The sequence below is a fragment of the Ahaetulla prasina genome, chromosome 3 (genome assembly GCF_028640845.1).
Source record: "Ahaetulla prasina isolate Xishuangbanna chromosome 3, ASM2864084v1, whole genome shotgun sequence".
Taxonomy (NCBI): Eukaryota; Metazoa; Chordata; class Lepidosauria; order Squamata; family Colubridae; genus Ahaetulla; species Ahaetulla prasina.
Genome location: NC_080541.1, coordinates 113,637,442 through 113,661,455, shown reverse-complemented (window position 1 = coordinate 113,661,455; position 24,014 = coordinate 113,637,442). Strand labels below are relative to the sequence as shown.

The 24,014-nt window shown below is 42.8% G+C and overlaps 1 protein-coding gene across 3 annotated transcripts in view; it reads left to right on the top strand.

Moving 5' to 3' along the window:
* The window catches only part of ALOX5 (arachidonate 5-lipoxygenase), a 266,743-nt gene that overhangs the window by 124,824 nt on the left and 117,905 nt on the right, over positions 1 to 24,014 (top strand). For all 3 annotated transcript variants that reach the window (XM_058176554.1, XM_058176555.1, XM_058176553.1), the window contains exon 9: positions 23,667 to 23,753. In XM_058176554.1, coding sequence (XP_058032537.1) covers positions 23,667 to 23,753 — 87 coding nt within the window. The remainder of the gene's footprint in view (positions 1 to 23,666; positions 23,754 to 24,014) is intronic.

Sequence of the window (24,014 nt, the reverse complement as noted above, 5' to 3'; positions counted from 1 at the left end):
CATATTCAATGCGGAGTGCCATAAATTAGCACCCAGCGAGAAAGGTGGCGCCACCCAGAAGCCTTGTTGCATTTATTTCTTGTTGGCATCTTCTGCTTTTGAACTTTTGCCAAGATAAGCCTTTGGCAGTTTGCCTAATTAGACCAAGGTTGGTGATAAGACTGCAGAAGTGTGTAATGAAGAATTTGTTTTGATTTAGTTTGGACTACTCTGAGAATGAGTTAATTCTCAGCTATTCTAATAAAGTTTGTTTGTTTTTGAACTGACTGAGTTTACTACTACCTACTTGGGCCTGGGTCACAACAGGCAATCCCTGCAGTCTGGAACAGCTGATTGGGGATATTCTGGGAGGCCGATCCACCCACCAATCAGCTGCTTGTGCTGAATCAGACTGCAATAATGTGCTGAAGCTGACCTGGCTGTTCACTATTTGCTGCAAGGACGTGTCAGAGTTTGCAGCAGCAATCACATCGAGAAAGCACCCACAAGTAACTGATTCAGCAGGATTCAATAACTTTTCTTTATATATATTTATATAACACATGAAGTAAATATACAATACCAAAAGCAGGTTTTCCAATGTCATTGGCTGCTGTAAACAATTTGAGTATAGGTATAGATTTTAGGGTTGCGACCCCCTCCCCAGGCTTGTTTGGGTTGTCTGTGTGGAATTTTGCTATGAGGTGGTCAGCCTGGATGCTCCTACTCTTTACCCAGGATGCCTCTGATAAGAGGTAGCCCTTCCACTTGATTAAGTATTGGAGTTGTCTCCTGTGCCACCTCAAATCAAGGATTCACTGAACCTCATAATGGGTTTGGCCCCCTATGACCTTAGGGTCGCTCCAACCATGGGTTTAAAAGGCTACTATGGAATACCGGGTGTATCTTCCCTAGCAGTAGGGGCAATTTTAATTACACCATGACTGGGTTGATGATCTTTGCTATGGAGAATGATCCCATAAACTTTGGCCCCAGTTTCTTGCTGGGGAGTTTTAACCTCAGGTATTTTGTGGAGAGGTAGAACTTCTCCCCCACCTGGAGTGGCCATTGTGGGGCTTGGTGTTTGTCTGCCAGTTTCTTATAGGTTTGCACCGCTTTAGGTAGCGCTTTCTTGACATTCTCCCAGGTTGCTGTCAACATTGACATCCAGTTGATAAAGCTGACTGAAGAGTGGGGGTATCCCTTGGATATTCAGGCATTGGGACGAAGTCCATGCTGCTCACTACTTTGAACAGAGGTAGTCCCATGCTACTGTGAACAGCATTATTGTACACGAGCTCAGCGAAAAGCAGGAGGTCTGCCCAATTGGATTGCTGATAGTTCATGTAACACCTCAGGTACTGTTCTACCATGACATTCAATCTTTCTCCCCCCCCCCCATTGGTACTCGGATGAAAAGCTGACTAAGGTCTTGGGATGACCCTCCCTCCAGAATTTAGCTGTGAAATGGACCCCTCTGTCTGAGATAATTCTCCGTGGCATTTCATGTAGGTGGTAAATGTGCTTCAGAAACAGTTTGGCTAGCTGCTGGGCTGAGGATAGTCAGCTGCAGGGTATGAAGTGTGCCTGCTTGGAGAATAAGTATATTACAGTCCAGATCACTGTGTTCCTTCCACTTTTTGGCAACTCCATTACAGTCCATTGTGATTTCCTCCCATGGCCTCGTTGGTTCTGCTACCGGTTGCAGCAGTCCAGGGGTCGGGGTGTGTGTGTGTGTGTTCCTGGTCATTTCTTCATTGTGGCGCAGATGGTGCAACTTTTCACATAACTGTCCACATCAGGGGTGAAATCTATTTACCTTCCTTATTGATTTGGAAGTGCGCCATGCGTCATGGCCTACAGTTTGGGTTTCGGTAGTTTTGCCCCAGGGATGATTTTGATGGTGCAATCTGTCTCACAGTGGGAAGGTAGAATGTCGCACTTGGCATCGCTGAATATTTCTGTGAGGTTCTGATATTCTATCGGGATCTGTTCGGCCTCTGGGGTTTTGTCGGAGGTGGCTGCCAGTTATTCTGGTGGACCCTTTGAATGGGTTCCCTGCATGGGTGGTGCTTCTATTTGCTGGTGTGGAGAAGGTTGAGGCCTCCTTGCTATCCTTAGTCATCAGCTGCCCCATTGCCACCAGATGGTCGGGCCCCACTTGCCTAGCCAGGAGAGTCCCAGTATGACTGTGTCTGTCATTTTGGGGGCTCTCACGAATTGAATTACTTCCCAGTGATTTAGTAGCTCTAGTTTCACTGGTTCGGTCAGGGGAGTGGCATAGGCTTCCCCCAATAGGGACTCATCATCCTGTTCAAACCTGATTGATGGGCCAGTCTCTTTGCTCTAACTCCCAGTTTCAGAACCATGGTTAGGTTGATCAAGCATCTAGTGCAGCCTGAGTCTATTAGGGCTTTAAAAGTCCCATGGGTTCATGTTTTGGGGGCTGTGAAGCGTATTGGGAAAATGAAAGGGTAGACCGGTTCACTCACCATTGGGTTGTTTTCACCTTCATCCTCACTGTCATAGGAGTCTGGCAACTGGCCATCATTGCCTGGGGTTTCCCCCCCCCCCTTCAGCTGGGTGGGGAGGGACCTCTGCAGCCTGGAGGTCCTTCTGGGACGTGTCGTGGCACGTCTGGGACCTCGTTCCGGTTGTACCCTGGGTAGTGGCTTTGGTTTTGGTTTCGGGGCTGGTGTTGCGCATGCTGATGCCATGTGGCCATGTTCATATGTAACATTTCAGCAGACTTCATGGGAGGGTTGATTTTGGGGCCAGCTGTGGTGCTGTGGGTCTGGTCTGGGTAGTCTCTAGTCTGGCTGACCTCTCTCTTTAGTGTCCGGTTGCTTTCTCATATCGTTGACGTGCAATCCGCCATTGACTTTTATGGCTACTCGAAACCACTCAGAGTCAGTTCGGGATGTCCCAATAGGCGGTTACCTGGGCAATTTGTTTGCCCAGGCTTGTTCTGAAAAAATGAACTAACAGCTGCTCTGGCAAAGGAGGTAGCTGTCAGCTTTGGAAGCCATATTAGGCCAGAAGTTTCCATGCTGCCACTTTCTCATGTGTGGGAAAGTAGGAGGTGGGATTTAGTAGAGGGGTTGTCTTTAGACATAATAGCATTCTTCCTATTAGTCAAGGTCAGGCCGATCCTGTATCTGGAGAAGGAATGGTCAGAGTGCTGTCTCAAGATGGGACGGTTGGCGATTGGAGCATGTGATCGACTGAGGAGTGAGGGGATGGTTTGGGGTTTTTTGATTTACTGAGGGAAAACCCGGACCTCTCAGATTTGGGTTTTCCGGGTTGTGAAAGATGCTTGCTTCAGAGTTTTTACTTGGAGTTGGGGGTTTTCTGGAACACTGAGAGTAGTTTTCCCATGATTCTCCTGAATTCACAGATGTGTTCCTTAATGGGTTGGCCCCTCTGCTTTAGGTTTCTGAGCTCATCTTCCGCATATGGCTCCTCCTCCTCCTCCTCCTCAAATCTGGCCTCTAGTCGTCATAAGAAGTCCTCTATGTCTTGCAGTTGTGGGGCTCTCCTCTTATGGAGGGCTGCTAGCTTCTCCCTCTAGCCCCTCAGCAATGGTATTCACCATGGTTCTGTGGGATGGATAGAGGTGTGCATAGCACTCTAGGTGGATCTCAGCCGAGTCAAGGAATAGAGGTAAGTGATCTGAGTCCCCATCAAATTTCCTCCTGAAGTGGGGCAGTTTGTTCAGCACTGCTCTTCCCTCCTCCTGTCAGCCCCTGTAAGCCTGCGCTTGATGTGGCTGGCCATATTGTGGTTGGCTCTAGTTTGAAGACGGGGGGGTGGGGTGGCGGTCTGCCCTGGGCGACTTGCCTGCTGCATGGAGGAAGCACTGGCTGCAGCCTCAAGCTCCTTCTTCTTCTCATGAATGGAGAAGGGAGGCTGCATTCCCATCTATGTCTCCTCACATCAAAGGGCTCGGCTGTAACTTACCTCTCTTTTGGGCGGCATAATGACCCCTCATCACGAATGGTGGCCCAGTCAAATTCCTCCCTGAGCTGCTCTATGGTTCTCCCCAGGGGTTCCGTCAGGGACTTTGGGAGCCTGTCCTGTGCTCAGTCCCACATCCACTCTTCTCTACTCTTTCCTGCTCACTTGGGCCTTTTCCACTTCTGGGCATTAAGGTGGGAGAACCCCACCTCAGCTGCTTTAGGGATTCTTTTCCACCAATACTCACCTCTTCTTGGTTCAGTTGCTGGGGCATCTCAGCTTTAATGTTCAGGAGGGCTGCACTCTGGTCACGATTAGGCTGCTGGGTTCTGGAAGTCCCTGGTTGGAGGCAAGCTCTGCTTTTCTCTGGGTCACCTTGTGCAGGCCCTCCTCAGATAGTCCACCCTCTGCCATCATTACCTGAGTTTGTCTCCAAGCACCCCAGATATCGGAGAGCAACTGGAGAGCAAGGGACCCAAAAATCCTGGTAATCTTGATTAGTTTTGAGAGACCTGATTTGCTGTCAGGGTTCTGATGGATGCCTTAATTAAATCTTGAGTCTCGAGCCAAGCTTCAAAAGAAATCTAGTCATTTATTAGGAGAGTCATGTTGACACATTCCCAAGTGAAGCCAGCTCTGATCCTACATAGGTTATGCTCCAATTATGACCCTTCTTCCCCCCTCCCACCAGGGTGTGTCATTAATCACATTTGCCAATGGAACAATTTTGTGGGTTGTAGAGGTCACTCCCCTCCAGCTGCAGTAGGTAACCCTGGGATACAGCCTTGAGAGAGATAAGTATGGAATGTGAATCTGTCTTTGGCTGCTGTGCAGTTTTGCTGGTTTCCTATCCTCCCCCCGCCGGCCTGTGGCAACTTGAGAGCAGGCCAGGGATGCTTTGCAAGTCGACACTAAGGATAGCAAGGAGAGTTGATTTTATAAGACCCAATAAACCATTAGAAATCCCCATTCAAAAAACTAGTATGATGTGACTTTTATTGCTGGAATGTTCTGTGATGATGTTTATAATTGGAAGGCTTCATTGTATAACAGGGGTGTCAAACTCAAGCCCTGCGGGCCAGATCCAGAATGCAAAGTGGTTAGATCCAGCCCGCATGGCCACCCTGGAAACAGTGAAGGACTGGCCTGCAGTGCTGTGTCCTGGCCTAGGCCGACCGGACGCTGATCTGCAAACTGATGGCTGCCTTTCAGGACAGACCACAGCCAGCCTTAGATCCAGGGTGCCACCTTGGCCCCACCCCTGGACATGCGCACAGGTGGTGGCGAGCACGCACAGGGCCCAGCGTCCCTGGCAATTACATTCTGAGTGCTTCTCTTTCACCCAGGACACCAGCCCTTGTGCACTCGCTGAATTAGACCATAGCAGGGTCCCTACAGGAGAGCCCTTTTAAGAATTATGTATTAATAGAAAAGCAACTAACTTACCTCTGTTCCTAAGTGCTAAAACTGTTGCAAAAAACAAAAACAAAGGAGCTCTGATCAATTATCACAGTACAGCTGTTCTGTAATCTGTGGATAGCCCCACTAAATGCAAGCATGGGATAAACTGAGCCTGTTTTGTTCTGTCTTTTAAGTGGCCACAAACTACTAGCAAAAATGGTATTTGATCACAGCAAGGAGGCATCGAGAAATATTTCCCCTTTTGCATTTGAACATCAAGAAGGGATATGAAAGGAGAAAGGGAAAGAGGAACGACAAAGAAAAAACGGGAAGAGGGGAAGAGAGCAAGGAAGGAAAAAGAAAAAAGAAGAAAAAGAAGAAAAGAGGGGAAGGGAGAAACCTGAGCAACCTGGCCAAGGAGAGCAAGCACAGCAGCAGCAGCCTTGAGGAGGAGGTAAGTGCAGTCAGGTGGCCCCTTGGGGAAGTTTGGGCAGGGCTGGGCACTTGCCCAGGGCTGCAGACAGTCTGCACCGCCATCCAGGGATCCTTCACATGGCCTGAGAGGGAATGTAAGGCTGCTCTGGTGGATAAGGGTTTGGTCTGGTCTCACCTTCCTCTGCTGGAGACAATGGATCCCCCCAGCATGCCCAGGCCATCAGAGGTGCCCACAAGCGATGTCAAGCTGGCCATGCCACACCCTCAGGCCACACTGGCCATGCCTCCCTCCCCCAAGGTCAACCACAAGCCTGATGCAGCCCTCAATGAAATCGAGTTTGACACTCCTGCTGTAATGAAAGGTGGGAACACTGCATTGTATAAGAAGAAAATGTATACAGAAGATCAGGAACCAGAACATGGAAATATGTTGAAAATGTATGGGTAAAAATAAGAGTCAGACCTGCATATGGGATTTCAGAAAAGTTGATTTTGAAGGACTTGGGGGAAAATGTTGGAGCCAATGGGTTCAAAAATTTCTTCCATAAGAAGAAAACTCTAAAAACCCTTCGCAGACTGAAACCATCTCTATCTATTGGACCTGATGGTCTATGTGCATACTTCTTAAAAAAGCTTTCCACTGTTATAGCAAAACCTCTAAGCAAAATCTTTGAAAACTCTTTCAGGACCAGCTCCCTTCCCAGACTATGGTCACTAGCCACGGTCATCCCTGTCTTCAAAAAGGGAGACCCCAGCCTAGTTGAAAATTACAGACCAATTTCTTTATGCTGCGTCACCTGGAAAGTAATGGAATCAATCATCAACCAATCCATCACCCTCCACCTTGAAACGAACAACCTACTCTCTAATAAACAATTTGGTTTCAGAAAAAAATTATCCTGTAATTTACAACTCCTTCACTGCAAATACATATGGACTACAAATCTTGATCAGGGCAAAGCAATAGATGAAATTTACATAGACTTCTGTAAAGCTGTTGACTCAGTGGTACATGACAAACTTCTTCTAAAACTAAAATCCTACAGCATTTCCGGACCCCTCCATAATTGGATAACAGTGTTCCTGTCAAACAGACAACAAGTGGTCAAAATAGGCAGTGCCCTATCAAATCCCGCTCCTGTCAATAGCGGTGTTCCCCAAGCAGCGTTCTAGGACCAACACTCTTCATATTATACATTAACAACCTCTGTGACCATATTACTAGTAATTGTGTTCTCTTCGCCGATGATGTTAAACTATTTAACACTACCAACAATACGGCTACCCTTCAAAAAGACCTTGACTTTGTGTCAGAATGGTCAAAAATTTGGCAACTCCAAATCTCAACCAGCAAATGCTCTGTCTTACACATTGGAAAAAAGAATCAGAACACTAAATACAAGCTTGATGGACATTACCTTGTAGATGACCCTCACTCCATCAAAGATCTTGGAGTTTTCATATCAAACGATCTAAGTGCCGAAGCCCACTGCAACTACATCACCAAAAAGGCTTTAAGAGTTGTAAACTTAATCTTGCCTAGCTTCTTCTCCAGAAAGATTACACTACTAACCAGAGCATACAAAACATTTGCTAGACTAATTCTCGAAAACAGCTCGCCTGTCTGGAACCCACATCTCATTTCGGACATTAATACAATTGAGTGTGTCCAGAAATATTTTACAAGAAGAGTTCTCCACTCCTCTGACACAACAAAATACCTTATGCCACCAGACTTGAAATCCTGGGTTTAGAAAATTTAGAACTCCGCTGCCTTCGGCATGACCTGAGTATAACTCATAAAATCATCTACATGCTACAGTGTCCTTCCTGTCGAAGATTACTTCAGCTTCAATTGCAACAATACACACAATAGATTTAAACTTAATGTGAACCACTCCAATCTTGATTGTAGAAAATATGACTTCAGTAACAGAGTTGTTAATGCCTGGAATGTACTACCTGACTCTATGGTCTCCTCCCAAAATCTCCAAAGCTTTAACCAAAGACTATCTACTATTGACCTCACCCCATTCCTAAGAGGTCTGTAAGGGGCGTGCATAAGAGCACCAGCGTGCCTACCGTTCCTGTCCTAATGTTCCCTTTGATTATATCCAATTCGTATGGTTATTTCATGCTTATACTTATATATACTGTTGTGTTTGACAAATAAATAAATAAATAAAATAAAAATAAAAGGTCTCTGCTATGTTATAATTTACTCATTTTTGAAAAATTGTATGCTCATTAGTTTAAAGCAAATCAAACCACTAAGAATAAATATTGCCCTCATTAAATCAAATCAAACTGATAAGAAAAATAATACACAATTGATAGAGTATGAGATATACTCAGAAAGAGTATCATAACTGTCATAATTTCAGTCACTAAACAACTGGTCAAGGACTACCTGTATAAACTGATAAATTGAAAGTAAATTAAAATTAGAGTCTATATGTGAGTTCTAATCCCATTTTAGGCATGAAATCTGTACTAGAAATCAACACCAACTTGAATAAAATAAAACAAACTCTTGGCATAGATTAAAAACAATGATTTAGGACAGCAAATCTGTCAGTTTTTTCTTCTGGGATATCCATCCATGGAATCCTTCCTAATCGCTCTTTTAATTTGTTTAGACAGCTCTCAAAGTCTAAACACTAGTCTCTGCATTATGCAAATTTTAGTATGTCATAGTCACTCTTTACCAAAGTTCCTACGACTTCCACTCCTTCAACCATTTCATCTCTGTTAGAGTTTGCGGCAATCCAATGAAACTTCTTCATATACAATAATATAAAGCATGATGCATGTATACAATACCCAAGCAGCAGAAGCCAGAACCAGAACTCAGAAGCACAGAAACATAGAAGTTATATAATACAGAGGCTATATTGTAAGGACAAAATAACTCTTATATACAAATCAGTCAAGCTAAGCCACATCCAGCCTCCATGCCATCTGAGTCACCAAATAGTCCCCATTGGCTGACCTGTTACCATGTCTATTCCAATTCATGAACATACACTGACAATCTTGTTTCATTAGTTAAGATTAAATCCAGTATAACTGACCACCAGCTTCCCACCTCTATCTTTTGGGTGACAAGTTTATTGGAAAGATATGTCAGAAATCTGTTCAATATCCATTGCGTTGCAGTGTTGGTTTCCAAGTTGATGGAAAGTCCCCCTACTACGCTGTATTTCCTGCACACCTCAGCTAACTGATTAACAAAGAGTTTGTCTGTTTCTTCTGTGTGGGTGGCATGTAGTACACATTTATAGCAACGTCATTTCTTTTTACTTTAATATCCTCACAAATACTTTCAAAAAGGTTTTCATCCTTAATATTGTGTATTTCTGTAGAGGTGTAGTAATTTTTTGCATACAAAACTCCTGCGCTTTCTCTCTTTTTAAGATAGTTGGGTTTTTTTAACAATTTATAACTTCTAGCAGTATGTTCTAGTTATGGGTTCCATCCCATCAAATTTCAGAATAGCAATACTATTGTACCTGCCCTCATGTACTAGGATTTCAAGTTCTCCCTGTTTGTTACTGAAACTGAGCATTAATATACTGTATAGATATCCGAGTCATTTATGGCTCACCTTGCATTTGCTTCCTACTTCTGTTTTGTTCCTTGCCTTCTCATCACTCCCTTCCTTACTGACTGTTTGGTTGTCTTGGGGTAGTCCTAAAGATTGTTCTTGCTTCCTTTTCAGTTTTAGTTTAAAGTTCTTCAGATGAGCCAAGCTAGTTGTTTTCTAACCACATCCTTCTTGATCCTTGTAAGGTGCACCCATCTCTTGCCAGAAGACTTTCTGCAAGTAATGTAAACCACAGTCCAAAAATCCAAAGTTTTCTTGGCACCATCCCTTGAGCCAGCAATTTAGTTCTAGAATCCTTCCTTCCCTGTGTGAATGTTGACCTTTTGTTGGAAGTACAAATGAAAATACCACCTATGCCCTCAGATGTGTTACTTTTCTGCCTAGTTGCTCATACTCCCATTAAATTGTTTTCAGGCTCTTAGTTGGGGAGGACTGACAGAGCAGTTCAGCACGTTCAAAAGCACATTCCATGCATATCTACTTCAAGGTTGGATCTCAGATTATCAGAACCAGCATGTGAGGCATGGTTTCTACAGAGTGCGAAAGTGCCTCTTGGAGAATGTGATTTATGACACAGATTGTGAGGAGGGGGAAAACAGGGTCAGAGTTGAGCTGTAAATTACATGCGGCAGAATTGACTTCACTCAAGAAGTTGCTGATATGTTGCTCCTAATGAATAACTGGATTTCTTTTGAAACTTGGCTCAAGGCTCATGAGTTAATTAGGGCATTTGTCGGAACTCCAACAGTGTAACTTCAAGTGTAATGAAGCAAAGGCAAATCATATGTTCATTTAACCAATCATATCATGTTTTTGTTGGAAAGTCTCAGAAAGTTTATAAGGCAAAGTATGAAGAAAAAACAAAAGGAAAATCATTCACAAAAAGAAAGTTATTCAATTCTCCAAAAAAAAAAAAAAGGATTTACAAACATCTAAAAAGAAGGTTCTCCTTCTGTTTCTCTTCTCCTTCTCCTTCTCCTTCTCCTTCTCCTTCTCCTTCTCCTTCTCCTATCTTAGCAACCAGAATGGGGGAAAGTTGCAGATCCCTACATGCCACACTGCTATTCTTCAATCTCAATCCTTCTCCTCCTTCTTCTCCCCTCTTTCTACTACTTTTCCTTCTCCTTCCTTAGTGGGAAGAGCTGCAATGGAAGGTGCCACTTTATGTAGCCATGGAAGCATGCTAGGTGACTTTGGGATCATTGTTCCTATGTGGAAAAATGAAGCAGGAAGTGTCACTTAAGTCTGTTTTCAAAAATCCCAGATTCCCAGAATCGAAGAGGCAGAAGAAAAGAAATACAGTAGTTTCTGTTGTGTCCACGCAGGCGTGAGCAGAGGCTTTTCCTTCTGCCACGCGAGTGCAGGACGTATTTTAAAGCTATTGGTTAAAGGCTGACAGTTTCCCTTTAAAAGGGGCTGTTAGCTGGAAACTGGATATTGGTTTATTCTGAATCCTTATCTTAATAAAAACATTGCTGCTGGAAGTTTGGCTCCTCGCCTGTGTTTTGACACACACATTCCATTGGCGACAAAGGTGGGATTGCTGGGCACTGAGCCAACATAGAGATAAAAGAGGCACGCGTGAGTGGCGACTGTTTGTTTTGGAAAGATAATGGCTAACTCACCACAGTTTGCTCCATTTGATCCTGAAACACAGATGTGGGATTCTTATTTAATCCTTTTTGACCGTATATTGGAAGCTAACGACTATACAAATATCACAGACAATCTTAAACGAGCACTTTTTTTAAGCTTTTGTGGAAAAGAAGTGTTTAAGACGGCGAGGGCCCTCATTGTGCCTCAACCCCTGCATACAGTTTCTTGGGATATATTATTAAGCAAATTGAGGGAACATTATGCTCCTCGACCATCTTGCATTGTTAGAAGATATGCTTTTTACCATAGGGACCAGGCGGAGGGTGAATCTATCAGTTGTTATATGGCGACCCTCAAAAAAGCAGCTATTTATTGTGAATTTAGCAACTTAGATGAAACCCTTCGAGACAGATTGGTCTGTGGGTTTTGGGACGTTCAGTTACAGAGACGATTATTGGCAAAACCAACATTAACGCTACAGACAGCAATAATAATAATAATAATAATAATAATAATAATAATAATAATAATAATAATAATAATAATAATTTAATTTGTATACCGCCCTTCTCCCGAAGGACTCAGGGCGGTTTACAGCCAAAATAAAATACAGCAACACATACAATACTAAAAACAAACATTAAAAAACTTATTAAATTTGGCCCAATATTAAAATACAAGTAAACCCTAAAAATTAGTAAAAGTTAAAACCCTTAAAATCGGCTAAAAAATTAAAATTAAAATTCAAGCCAGTCCAGCAAGATGGAATAAATAAGTCTTAAGTTCGCGGCGAAAGGTTCGGAGGTCAGGTATTTGTCGGAGTCCAGGGGGAAGCTCGTTCCACAGGGTAGTAGCCCCCACAGAGAAGGCTCTTCCCCTGGGGGCCACCAGTCGACATTGCTTGGCTGACGGCACCCTAAGGAGTCCCTCTCTGTGAGAATGCACAGGTCGCTGGGAGATACAAGATGGCAGTTGGCGGTCCCGTAAATATCCTGGTCCTAAGCCATGGAGCGCTTTAAAGGTGGTAACCAATACCTTGAAGCGCACCCGGAAGACAACAGGCAGCCAGTGCAGTCTGCGCAGGATGGGTGTTACATGGGAGCTCCGAACCGCTCCCTCTATCACCCGCGCAGCTGCATTCTGGACTAACTGGAGCCTCCGAGTGCTCTTCAAGGGGAGCCCCATGTAGAGAGCATTGCAGTAATCCAAGCGAGAGGTAACAAGAGCATGAGTGACCAAGGACTTCTGGTTTGGCTCCGCTTCGTGCAGAAGCAGCTATGATTAGGCTGCTAACTCCCTAGTCTGTAGAGCTGTCAGGACATCGTAAATCTTGGTCCGACAGCTTGGAATTCTTTCCCTCGGGCAAAGAGAGAAAGATGAACATTCAGGCTGAAGTTGAGACACCCTAATAAGCTTCTGAGGCTTGCGGGGAGTTCTCCTTCCATAGCCTGATAAGCTCCTGGCTGGTGGAGGCATCTGCCTTTATGGCAGACAAACAAAGCGTCCAATTTCCACGGCATGAATTGATTTATGATGGATTGTAACGTGGACGGAGCAGAAACTGGAGTTCTAGCACTTGTTTGTAAGAAGACTGTAAGCCCCTGAGGATATATTTGCTGTGAAGATAGGAGAGAAGAAAGCAAATGGCGGTTTTGTGGAATGTGTGTATTGAAAACGAAAGTTAAAGAAATGCTTACTAACGGCTAGTGTTGAAATAGAAGATAGAAGATATATAGGAAGATACTGGCTAAATGGAAGAAATGAGAATTTTATGATTTATATTTTTTCTTTTTCTTTGGGATTATAATGATTTAGAAGAAAGTTTTTTGAATTTTTCTTTTCTAATTTTTTTCTTTTTTTTTCTCTTGGTCTGTTATCAAGTTATATTTTTTTAAAAAATGGCTTTTAAGCAAATAGTGCCAAAAGTCATTAAAAACTTTGAAATTTCTTCAGTTCAGATTCAAAAATTAAAAGAAGAAATCAAAAAGGAATTAAAAAATTCTTTACAGGAGTTTTTGGAGAGTCATTTTTTAGAAATAGATCAAAAATTTGATGAAATAGAGAAAGAGATGTTGGATTTTAAGGAAGTGGTGGAAGAGCAGAAGAGGGAAATGAAAATGGTAAAGGATGCAATTGCACAAATATTAAGCTCTTGTATTCAGATGGAGGATGATCTTGCAGAAATTAATAAAGCTAATTTAGAGTTGCAAAGGAAAATAGAGGGAATTTTAAAAAATCAAAACAATTGGAATTTAGATAATAAGATGGAAGATATACAGGCAAAGGTAGATAGGGCAGATGAAGAAAGAGTAATATTACAATATAGATTAATAGAATATGCTATAAGGGTGAGAGGTTTGAAGCAAAATAGGAAGGAAAATTTAAAGAGATTTTACGCAAGCCTTTGCTCAGATAAAGGGTGTGGAGCCAGAAGATTTTGAGATTAATATTGAAAGAATTTATCGTGTTAATTCTTGGTGGGCAAGACAAAATAGAGTACCGAGGATGTGGTTATTTATTTTACAACTAAAAAGGTTAGGTATGAAATTTTGCAAGCCTTTTATAAAAATAAATTTCAAATATTGGGACAAGATATAGAATGATGAAGGAAATTCCTCCTAAAATGTTACGAAAGAGAAGAGAATTTGCTTTTTTAGTGGATGAGTTTAAGAAACATCAGATATATTTTAGATGGGAAGTTCCAATGGGTTTGTCAGTGAATTTTAGAGGCAGAAAGTATTTTCTTAATTCAGTTATGAAAGCGAGACATTTTTATATTAATGTTTTAAAGAGTGGGAATCCTTTGTTGTTAGATGCTAAGTTAATTGGTTTGGAAATGATGGAAAATTGAATGGAGAGGAGGAATGTTTAAGATGTGAATATGATGATTATGGTTAATTTTTGGAATTGAGTTGTTTAGGATATAAATTATAGGATTTTTATTATTTGCTATTTGTATGGTATAAATCTATGGGATGATATTATTTAATTGTGACGGATGGAAAGTGAAATTTATGAATTTAGATAATGTGGATGTAATGATTTTAACTGTTTACTGTTATATTGTGGATGTAGTTTAAATGATTATTTGTTTTAATTGAGTAGTATTGGAAGATTGGATATTAATGTTATGACAACTGAAGAAATATATAAGTGATGAAAATTTGAATTTGAGAAGCTGGATTGTAATTTAAGAAATGGACTTATGAAAATTTGAAGGAATATACAAGTGGGTGAAAAAATTTGAATTTTAGAAGATGGACTAATTTTAAAAATGGCTTTTAAGCAAATAGTGCCAAAAGTCATTAAAAACTTTGAAATTTCTTCAGTTCAGATTCAAAATTAAAAGAAGAAATCAAAAGGAATTAAGAAATTCTTTACAGGAGTTTTGGAGAGTCATTTTTAGAAATAGATCAAAATTTGATGAAATAGAGAAAGAGATGTTGGATTTTAAGGAAGTGGTGGAAGAGCAGAAGAGGGAAATGAAAATGGTAAAGGATGCAATTGCACAAATATTAAGCTCTTGTATTCAGATGGAGGATGATCTTGCAGAAATTAATAAAGCTAATTTAGAGTTGCAAAGGAAAATAGAGGGAATTTTAAAAAATCAAAACAATTGGAATTTAGATAATAAGATGGAAGATATACAGGCAAAGGTAGATAGGGCAGATGAAGAAAGAGTAATATTACAATATAGATTAATAGAATATGCTATAAGGGTGAGAGGTTTGAAGCAAAATAGGAAGGAAAATTTAAAAGAGATTTTTACGCAAGCCTTTGCTCAGATAAAGGGTGTGGAGCCGGAAGATTTTGAGATTAATATTGAAAGAATTTATCGTGTTAATTCTTGGTGGGCAAGACAAAATAGAGTACCGAGGGATGTGGTTATTTATTTTACAACTAAAAAGGTTAGGTATGAAATTTTGCAAGCCTTTTATAAAAATAAATTTCAAATATTGGGACAAGATATAAAAATGATGAAGGAAATTCCTCCTAAAATGTTAAGAAAGAGAAGAGAATTTGCTTTTTTAGTGGATGAGTTTAAGAAACATCAGATATATTTTAGATGGGAAGTTCCAATGGGTTTGTCAGTGAATTTTAGAGGCAGAAAGTATTTTCTTAATTCAGTTATGAAAGCGAGACATTTTTATATTAATGTTTTAAAGAGTGGGAATCCTTTGTTGTTAGATGCTAAGTTAATTGGTTTGGAAATGATGGAAAATAGAATGGGAGAGGGGAGGAATGTTTAAGATGTGAATATGATGATTATGGTTAATTTTTGGAATTGATTTGTTTAGGATATAAATTATAGGATTTTTATTATTTGCTATTTGTATGGTATAAATCTATGGGATGATATTATTTAATTGTGACGGATGGAAAGTGAAATTTATGAATTTAGATAATGTGGATGTAATGATTTTAACTGTTTACTGTTATATTTTGGATGTAGTTTAAATGATTATTTGTTTTAATTGAGTAGTATTGGAAGATTGGATATTAAATGTTATGACAACTGAAGAAATATATAAGTGATGAAAATTTGAATTTGAGAAGCTGGATAGTAATTTAAGAAATGGACTTATGAAATTTGAAGGAATATACAAGTGGGTGAAAAAAAAAATTTGAATTTTAGAAGATGGACTAATTTTTAAAATGGACTCTAAGAAGAACGGACATTAAATGTTATGGCAACTGAAGAAATATATAAGTGATGAAAATTTGAGTTCGAGAAGATGGACTGTAATTTGAGAAATGGACTTACGAAATTTGAAGGAATATACAAGTGGGAAAAAAAATTGAATTTGAGAAGATGGATTAATTTTAAAAATGGATTGTAAGATGATGTAATATGTGAAGTTGGTATTGCTTCTTTTCTTTTTTTCTTTTTATTATTCTTTCCTATCTCTTTATTTTTATTGTGAGGGGATCTAAAGTCTTAAATTTTTAAAGGTGGGAGGTTATGTATATTTTGTATACTTTAGCTTGTGATTGTTGGTCATAATATCCGGTATTTGCTCTGGGAAGTCTGGGGGGGGGGGAAAGGGGGAGGAGGGGGGAAGGGGGGGAAAATGATACATGGATTGATCATTAATGTATAGTAATTTTTGAAGATATGAAAATAAAATTTAAAACGATATTGGGAATGCTCGATTGCCATTTCAGAAAGAAAAGGAGAGAGAAGTAGAAGGAGGGAAGAAAGTAGCTAGGAAAGAGTAGAGAAGGAGGAGGGGAATAAGAAGGTTAGATAGGGTAAGAAGGGAGGAGTGGAGAAGGAGGAGAGGAAGTAGTAAAGTGAAGGAGATGAAGGATGTGAAAGTAGTAGAGGGTAGAGAGGGAGGTTGTGAAGAAAGGAAGTGGCAATCGGGCAGGCCTGAATCAGTAATAAATGAAAATTAATGATTAATGATGGATAATAGTTTGCACATAAATATGATGTTGGAAAATGGAAATAAAATTATTTATAACAAGAGCATGAGTGACCATGCATAGGGCATCCCGGTCCAGGAAGGGGCGCAACTGGCGAATCAGGCGAACCTGATAAAAAGCTCTCCTGGAGACGGTCGTCAAGTGATCTTCAAACGACAACCGCCCTTCCAGGAGAACGCCCAAGTTGCGCACCCTTTCCATCAGGGCCAATGACTCGCCCCCAACAGTCAGCCTGTACACTGTACCGGAGTGCCGGCATCCACAGCCACTCCGTCTTGGAGGGATTAAGCTTGAGCCTGTTCCTCCCCATCCAGACCCGTACAGCTTCCAGACACCGGGACAGTACTTCGATAGCTTCGTTGGGGTGGCCTGGGATGGAAAAGTACAGCTGCGTATCATCAGCATACAGTTGGTACTTCACCCCAAAACCACTGATGATCTCACCCAGCAGCTTCATATAGATGTTGAACAGGAGAGGCGAGAGAATCGACCCCTGTGGCACCCCACACATGAGGCGCCTCGGGGTCGATCTCTGCCCCCCTGCCAATACAGTCTGCGACCGGTCAGAGAGATAGGAGGAGAACCACCGATAAACGGTGTCTCCCACTCCCAAACTCCCCAGCCGGCGCAGCAAGATACCATGGTCGATGGTATCAAAAGCTGCTGAGAGGTCTAATAGGACCAGGGCAGAGGAGTAACCCTTGTCCCTGGCCCTCCAGAGATCATCAACCAACGTGACCAAAGCCGTCTCCGTACTGTATCCGGGTCGAAAGCCAGACTGGAACGGGTCTAGATAGACAGCTTCATCCAGGTACTGGGGTAATTGACGTGCCACTGCACTCTCTACAACCTTCACCACAAAGCGAAGGTTGGAGACCAGACAATAATTTCCTAACACAGCTGGGTCCAGGGAAGGCTTCTTGAGGAGGGGTCTCACTACCGCCTCTTTCAAGGCAGTAGGAAAAGCCCCCTCCAACAAAGAAGCATTTGTAATCCCCTGGAGGCAGCCTCATGTCACCTCCTGCGTGGCCAGCACCAACCAGGAGAGGCACGGGTCCAGTAAACGTGGTGGCATTCAAGTAGAGGAGGCGCAAGACGGAAGAGATACAGAAGTCGGGCAGCCCCTTGACGGTTAGAAGGGGGGAAACCATCGGGGAGAGGTGGAATTATGGGAGGACACTGAAGATGAGGGAGATAATCATGATGATGTCCATTGGTTGAGAGCAGCCAGCAAGGATTGCAGATTGACAGAGGATCGGAAGTTTTTCTCCTCATGTATAGGGTGCGGCGGAAACCATCCGAGAGCTATGTGTCACCATAAAAACACAATTTGTAGACGGTGTGGAAAGAAGGGTCACTGTTGTGCTCTGTCAGCAGCCTACGGAGTGCCAACTGAGTTGGACAGTGATGAGGCTGAGGTGAGGCTGGGGCCATTGGGAAGGAGCCTCCAGAGACTGATAGTAGTGATGCAGAGGGACAGGAGGAGCCTCCTCCTAATGCACGCATGAGAAGAGCTGCCAGAAGGCAAGAGCAGCTCAAGTAGAAAGGACAACTTGGGATTAAGGCCAAGAGATGATTGGCCGCTCCCATAAGGCTTAAAACAAACCAGCACCGGCATTTCAGCTTTGCTGGAAAACAACGTTGTAGCTGTGACTTCTGCTGCGTCTTCTGCTTCATATACGCCTTTGTTTTTGTGGCTTCTGGGCGTTTGCCGAAAGGGCCTTTGGCAGTTTGCCTAATTGGACTAAGGTTTGTGAGATAACTGAGGAATTTGTGTTGGGAGGCATTTGTTTTACTTTGAGTTGAACCACGCTGGGAATGAAGTAATTCCCAGCTGTTCGAATAAAGTTTGTTTTTCCATGGACTAAGTTTATTACTACCTACTTGGGCATGGGTCACAACAGTCACCTAGCACAAGTTTGCCATGCCACGTTGCCTGCCCCCACAACTGGGCAGACTTAAATTTGTAATGGAGGGGGGAAGCATGGCCCACCAAGGCTAAGAACCCCAGAGGACGAGTATTTTACTATTAACACGGATGCCTATTGTTCAGAGAGGGTGAGCAATGAAACCAGGATTCCGGGAAGTAGTAAAATTTACATTACTGTCCTTATTGCGGGATCTCCCTGCCGGATGGAAGTGGATATGGAGTCAGCAACAACAATTGTATCCTGGCAGACTCTACAGAAACTGGTGCCACATGGAGCCGAGCAGAAGTTTATGTGTAGTCATATTCGTTTGAGAGATTATCAAGGAAATAACATCCCCATCAAGGGTAGTGGAACGTTCCATGTAGAATATAAAGACTTCTCTGGGCCACTTAAATTGGTTGTTGTCGAAGATGCACTCCTAACCTCCTGGAACTGGATTAGTTTGCAGCTTTGGGGTTAGAGATTACCGGGGTTCATAAAATCCAGGGAGAAACCATCGGAGAGTTGAGTAAAGAGTTCGCCAACGTGTCTGGCAGAAAGTTGGGAGAATATAGGGGTACCCCAATATCCTTCAGTTTGGACCCCAAGGTGGCACCAATAAGGATGCCATTTGCACTAAAGCCCAATGTTGATGAACAACTAGATAAATTGATTCAGCAAGGCATACTGGAACCGGTGGACTATGCCAAGTGGGAGACCCCTATTGTGATGCCAGTGAAACCAGACAGCTCAGTCCCAATTTGTGTGGATTATAAATGTACGTTGAATAGGGCTCTTCAACATAACATCCATTACCATTGGTGCAGCACTTGTTACATTCACTGGGGTGGTGGTGGTAAGATCTTCACAAAGTTAGATCTTGCCCAAACGTATCAGCAGCTCCCTGTAGATGACGCCACTGCCAAAGCCCAAACTACCATAACACATCGGGAGGCGTTCTGTTGCCGCTGCCTATAGTTTGAGGCAGGGGTGAAATCTAAATATTTTTGCTACTGGTTCTGTGGGCGTGGCTTGGGGGTCATGTGACTGGGTGAGTGTGGCTATGTGACTGGGGGATCAAAAGACAGAAACTCATTAACAATGTCCTACTGGAGCAGGGTTGGACTAGATGACCTCCAGATCTCTTCCAGCCCTGGATTATCCTCTGAAGCTGCGTCTAGTGCCAGGTTTGTACTCCTTCCTTCCTTCCTTCCTTCCTTCCTTCCTTCCTTCCTTCTCTGCCTCCTTTCTTTCTCTGTCTCTCTCTCAAAAACAACCCCCCCCGACACACCCCGTTTTTCCTCCCAGCAAGCTTGCTAGGAAACCAAAAAACGGGGGGAGGAGTCTGTTTTTCCTCCCAGCAGGCTTGCTAGGCAAACCAAAAAATGGGGACGGGAGTCTATTTTTCCTCCCAACAGGCTTGCTAGGCAAACCAAAAAATGTGGGGGTCTGTTTTTCCTCCCAGCAGGCTTCAGGGAAACATCAGGGAAGCCTGCTGGGAGGAAAAACGGACTCTCCCCCACACCACCCCGTTTTTTGGCTAGCACCCAGCTGAGCTGCACGATCATCAAAGGCTTTTTTTTAGTTTTAAAAGCATTTTTTCTTCAGACGAAAACATGCTTTTAAAAGTTAAAAAAAATTCTGATGACCGCGCAGCTCAGCTGGGCATGGGCGGGAGGCAGGGATTTTTGCTACCGGTTCTCTGAACCACCTGCCACTATCCGCCTGCCAGGCGATCCGGTTCAAACCAGGAGCATTTCACCCCTGGTTTGGGGTGAGCGTGGCCCCAGGATTGTTTCAAAGCATGATGGAATGTTTGTTATATGGCATCCCTGGGGTTGTGCCCTATTTTGACGATGTGCTCATCTCTGCTACCTGTTGTGTCCCAGGCCCAAGTAGGTAGTAATAAACTTAGTCCATGGGAAAAATAAACTTTATTCAAACAGCTGCGAATTACTTCATTCCCAGTGTCATTCAGCTCAAAGTAAAACAAATGCCTCCCAAACACAAATTCTTCAGTTATCTCACAAACTTTAGTCCAATTAGGCAAACTGCCAAAGGCCCTTCCTGGCAAATGTCCAGAAGCCACAAAAACAAAGACATACACGAAGCAGAGGATGCAGCTACAATGTTGTTTTCTGGCAACCTAAAAAACCAGTGCTGGTCTGTTTTAAGCCTTATGGGAGGGGCCAATAATCTCTTGGCCCTACTTCCGAATTGTCCTCTCTGCTTGAGCTGCTCTTGCCTTTTGGCAGCTCTTCTGATGCGTGCATTAGGAACAGGCCCCTCCTGTTCCTCTGCCTCACTACTATCAGTCTCTGGAGTCCCCACCTCAATTCCCGATGGCCCTGGCCTCACCTCAGCCTCATTGCTGTCCGACTCCGTTTCCAGCTCCATAGGCTGCTGACGGACCACAACACTACCAGTAAAACTGAATTATTTGAACGACTACAACTAGTGCCTCAAAGATTTCAAGAAGCTGGTCTGAAGGTAAAGGAGGAAAAGTGTAAAGTAGCAGTAAATCAAGTTGAGTTCCTGGGATACCTGGTCAATGTGTCCGGATTGGAACCCACCAAGGAGAAAGTACAAGCAATACAGGCTGCACCAACATCAAAGAATAAGATGGAACTCCAGGCCTTTTTGGGACTTCTCAATTTCTAAAGTGTGTTTTTGCAACAAAAGGCATTTGTCGTTGAACCACTAAATTGACTGCTGGGGACAAAGGTGCTGTGGGTACGGGGGCGCTGAGAAGCAGCTGCATTTGTGGGGGTGAAAAAATTAATTTCTTCATATAGCGTCATAGTTCAGTTTAATGAATGTCTGTTGTTAGTCCTGATGTGTGATGCATCCCCGTTTGGAGTCAGGGGAGTTCCAGACAATTGTGAGGCTCCAATAGTGTTCTTTTCCAGGACACTATCATCTGCTGAGAGGAACTACAGCCAACTTGATAAAGAGGTGTTGGCTGCGGTGGCTGGAATTAAGAGATTTCATGAATATGTTTATGGAAGGAGATTTGATTTAGTGACAGATCATAAACCACTGTTGGACTAATCATGGGGTACTAGCAAACACCACAGGTCCTGTTCCCAAGAATGACACATTGGATAGTGTTTTTAGCAGCATATAGTTATTGACTTATACATCAACCCAGTATAGAACTAGGCCATACTGATGGCCTAAGCCAGTGTCCGCTACCTAGTCTAGTGGAGGATCCAGCTCCAGCAGCATCAATACTGCTGATTGAGATTATGCTGTCTGTTCTTGTTACAGCCACGGAAGTGGCAACCCAGTCTAGAAAACACTGAACGATCATGCAAGTGTTAAACTGCATATGGAGGGGATGGCCTAAAGAGACAGGGAGTGTACAGTTTAAGCCATTCTGGGCAAGGCAATACGAATTTTCGGTGCAGAAGGGTTGCCTATTGTGGGGGAATTGTGGGGGAATTGGGAATTGGGTAGTGATACCCTTAAGGCTAAGAAAATCATTATTAGAGACTACATGAAGGCCACCTACATGAAGGCCACCTAGATGAAGGCGTTGGCCCGTTGTTATCTGTGATGGCCAAATATAGAGATATTGTGGAGTAGGTGGTGTTGTGTCAAGCATGCCAGGAATTGAGACCAGCACCTCCTGCAGCACCACCACGGGACTGAGAAACACTGAAAGGCCCCTGGTCTAGGATACATCTTGATATTACAGGGGTGATAAAGGGGTTGTCTTTCCTAATTGTTGTTTATGCATATTCCAAATGGCTGGAGGTGGCCATAATGAGGTCAACCATGACAGACGCTATTGTGAGAGTATTAAACAAAATGTTTGCAACACATTGGTTGCCAGACGTGTTGGTATTGGACAATGGGTCGCAATTTATGGCAACGACATTCAAGGTATTACTAGTAAACCAAGGAATATGTCACGCCCTTGTCACGCCATTTCACCCCACGAGTAATGGGCAGGCGGAGCAAATGGTGCGAATGACAAAAAGGCATTGGCTCATGTCCAGGGGACTATCAGGAGAAACTTGATAAGTATTTGTTCAACCAACACGTCACTCCCTGTGTAGCCACCGGAAAGAGCCCAGCCGAATTACTTATGGGTCGCCGGCTGAGAACAAATTTAGACAGAATACACCCTGATTATTTGACAGAAACCCTCACGAACTGGGAAAGTACTGTCAGGACCTTTGAGCAGGGTGATCTAGTATACACCCGGAATTATACTGGTCAACCCATATGGGTGCTGGCACAGATTACAGAAGTTACGAGTTCCCGTTTGTACCAGGTGGAGCTTGAGGATGGGTTTCTGTGGCGCCAACATATCAATCAGCTTTGGAGCCGAGCGAGGAGGACAGCCGTTAGGGAGCTGGAAGAAGTAAATCGGGGTGGGAATCCAGAAGAGCGAGAAGGACGACAGTGCAGTGAAAGGGTATTTGAAGGGCTGAGGCCAGTGCAGAATGAAACACCTGTTATTGAGCGTCCATTGCCATGGAATCCATCTCGCTTTTCTCCATCCCCGACTAAGGATGCTCAGGAGGGGGCCCCAGAGAGTATATGTAAGCCATCTGATGTAGTTGAAGAATCATTGAGAATGCGGTCGACATGAGAGGGTCTGACAGAAATACAGGAGAGCCGCCAGTCAATGCATAGCTGCCGTAGACCAATGTATCTGGATAATTATGTTTGTAATGTACAAAGTTTCCTCGAGAAAGGGGAAAGGGGTGTTATGTCCACGCAGGCATGAGCAGAGGCTTTTCCTTCTGCCACGCAAGTGCGGGACATATTTTAAAGCTATTGGTTAAAGGCTGACAGTTTTCCTTTAAAAGGGGCTGTAGCCAGAAACTGGATGTTGGTTTATTCATTGCTGCTGGAAGTTTGGCTTCTCGCCTGTGTTTCAACCCACACATTCCAGTTTCTTTTAATTAGAAAATTGTTAATTAGAAAATTGTACAGAAGCAAATGTGATACAAATTTTTTTTGAATCATTCCTAACAGGTTCTGAAGTAGGTGGCTGGTAGCTGATATAGTCATTATTTTCAATTTTTTTTTATTTTTACCTTTTTTACTCAGCAGAAAAGCAGTAGGAATTGTGAGTTCTTTGTCTCAAACACACCAGAGATTAATGAGAAGGACACTAAATGAAATGCCTCTTTGGAAGATAGATGGTTGGGAGTGGGAACTATCAAGTATTACGCTTCTTTTAGATGCTTTCTGGGAGAAATGCTTGAGAAAAGTGCTATTTTATAGGCTCAGCCTTGCTCAGTATATAGACATTTCTAACTTTTATGGTAATATTTAGAAAGTTATGAAAAGTTTTTCATCCAGTAATCTATTTTTTCTCTTCTCATTTTTAGCTCTTGATACCTCATGTACGGTTTACAATAGCTATAAACACCAAAGCTCGAGAGCAACTTATCTGTGAATATGGACTTTTTGACAAGGTAAGATTAGCCAGTTTGTTTAGAGGTTAAAGGCTATAAACCAGAAAAGCCATGAGTTCTAGTCCTGTCTTAGGCACAAAGACAGCTGAATGACCATGGACCAATCATTTTCTCTCTTCCCTAAAGAAGCAGGCAATGGCAAATCTCCTCCAAATAACTTTGCCATGAAAAATGAACCCCTCCAGGCAGTTTTCAGGAATCAAGACTGACATAAAAACGTGCATGCACATGCATACATCACACACACACATGCACCCATTC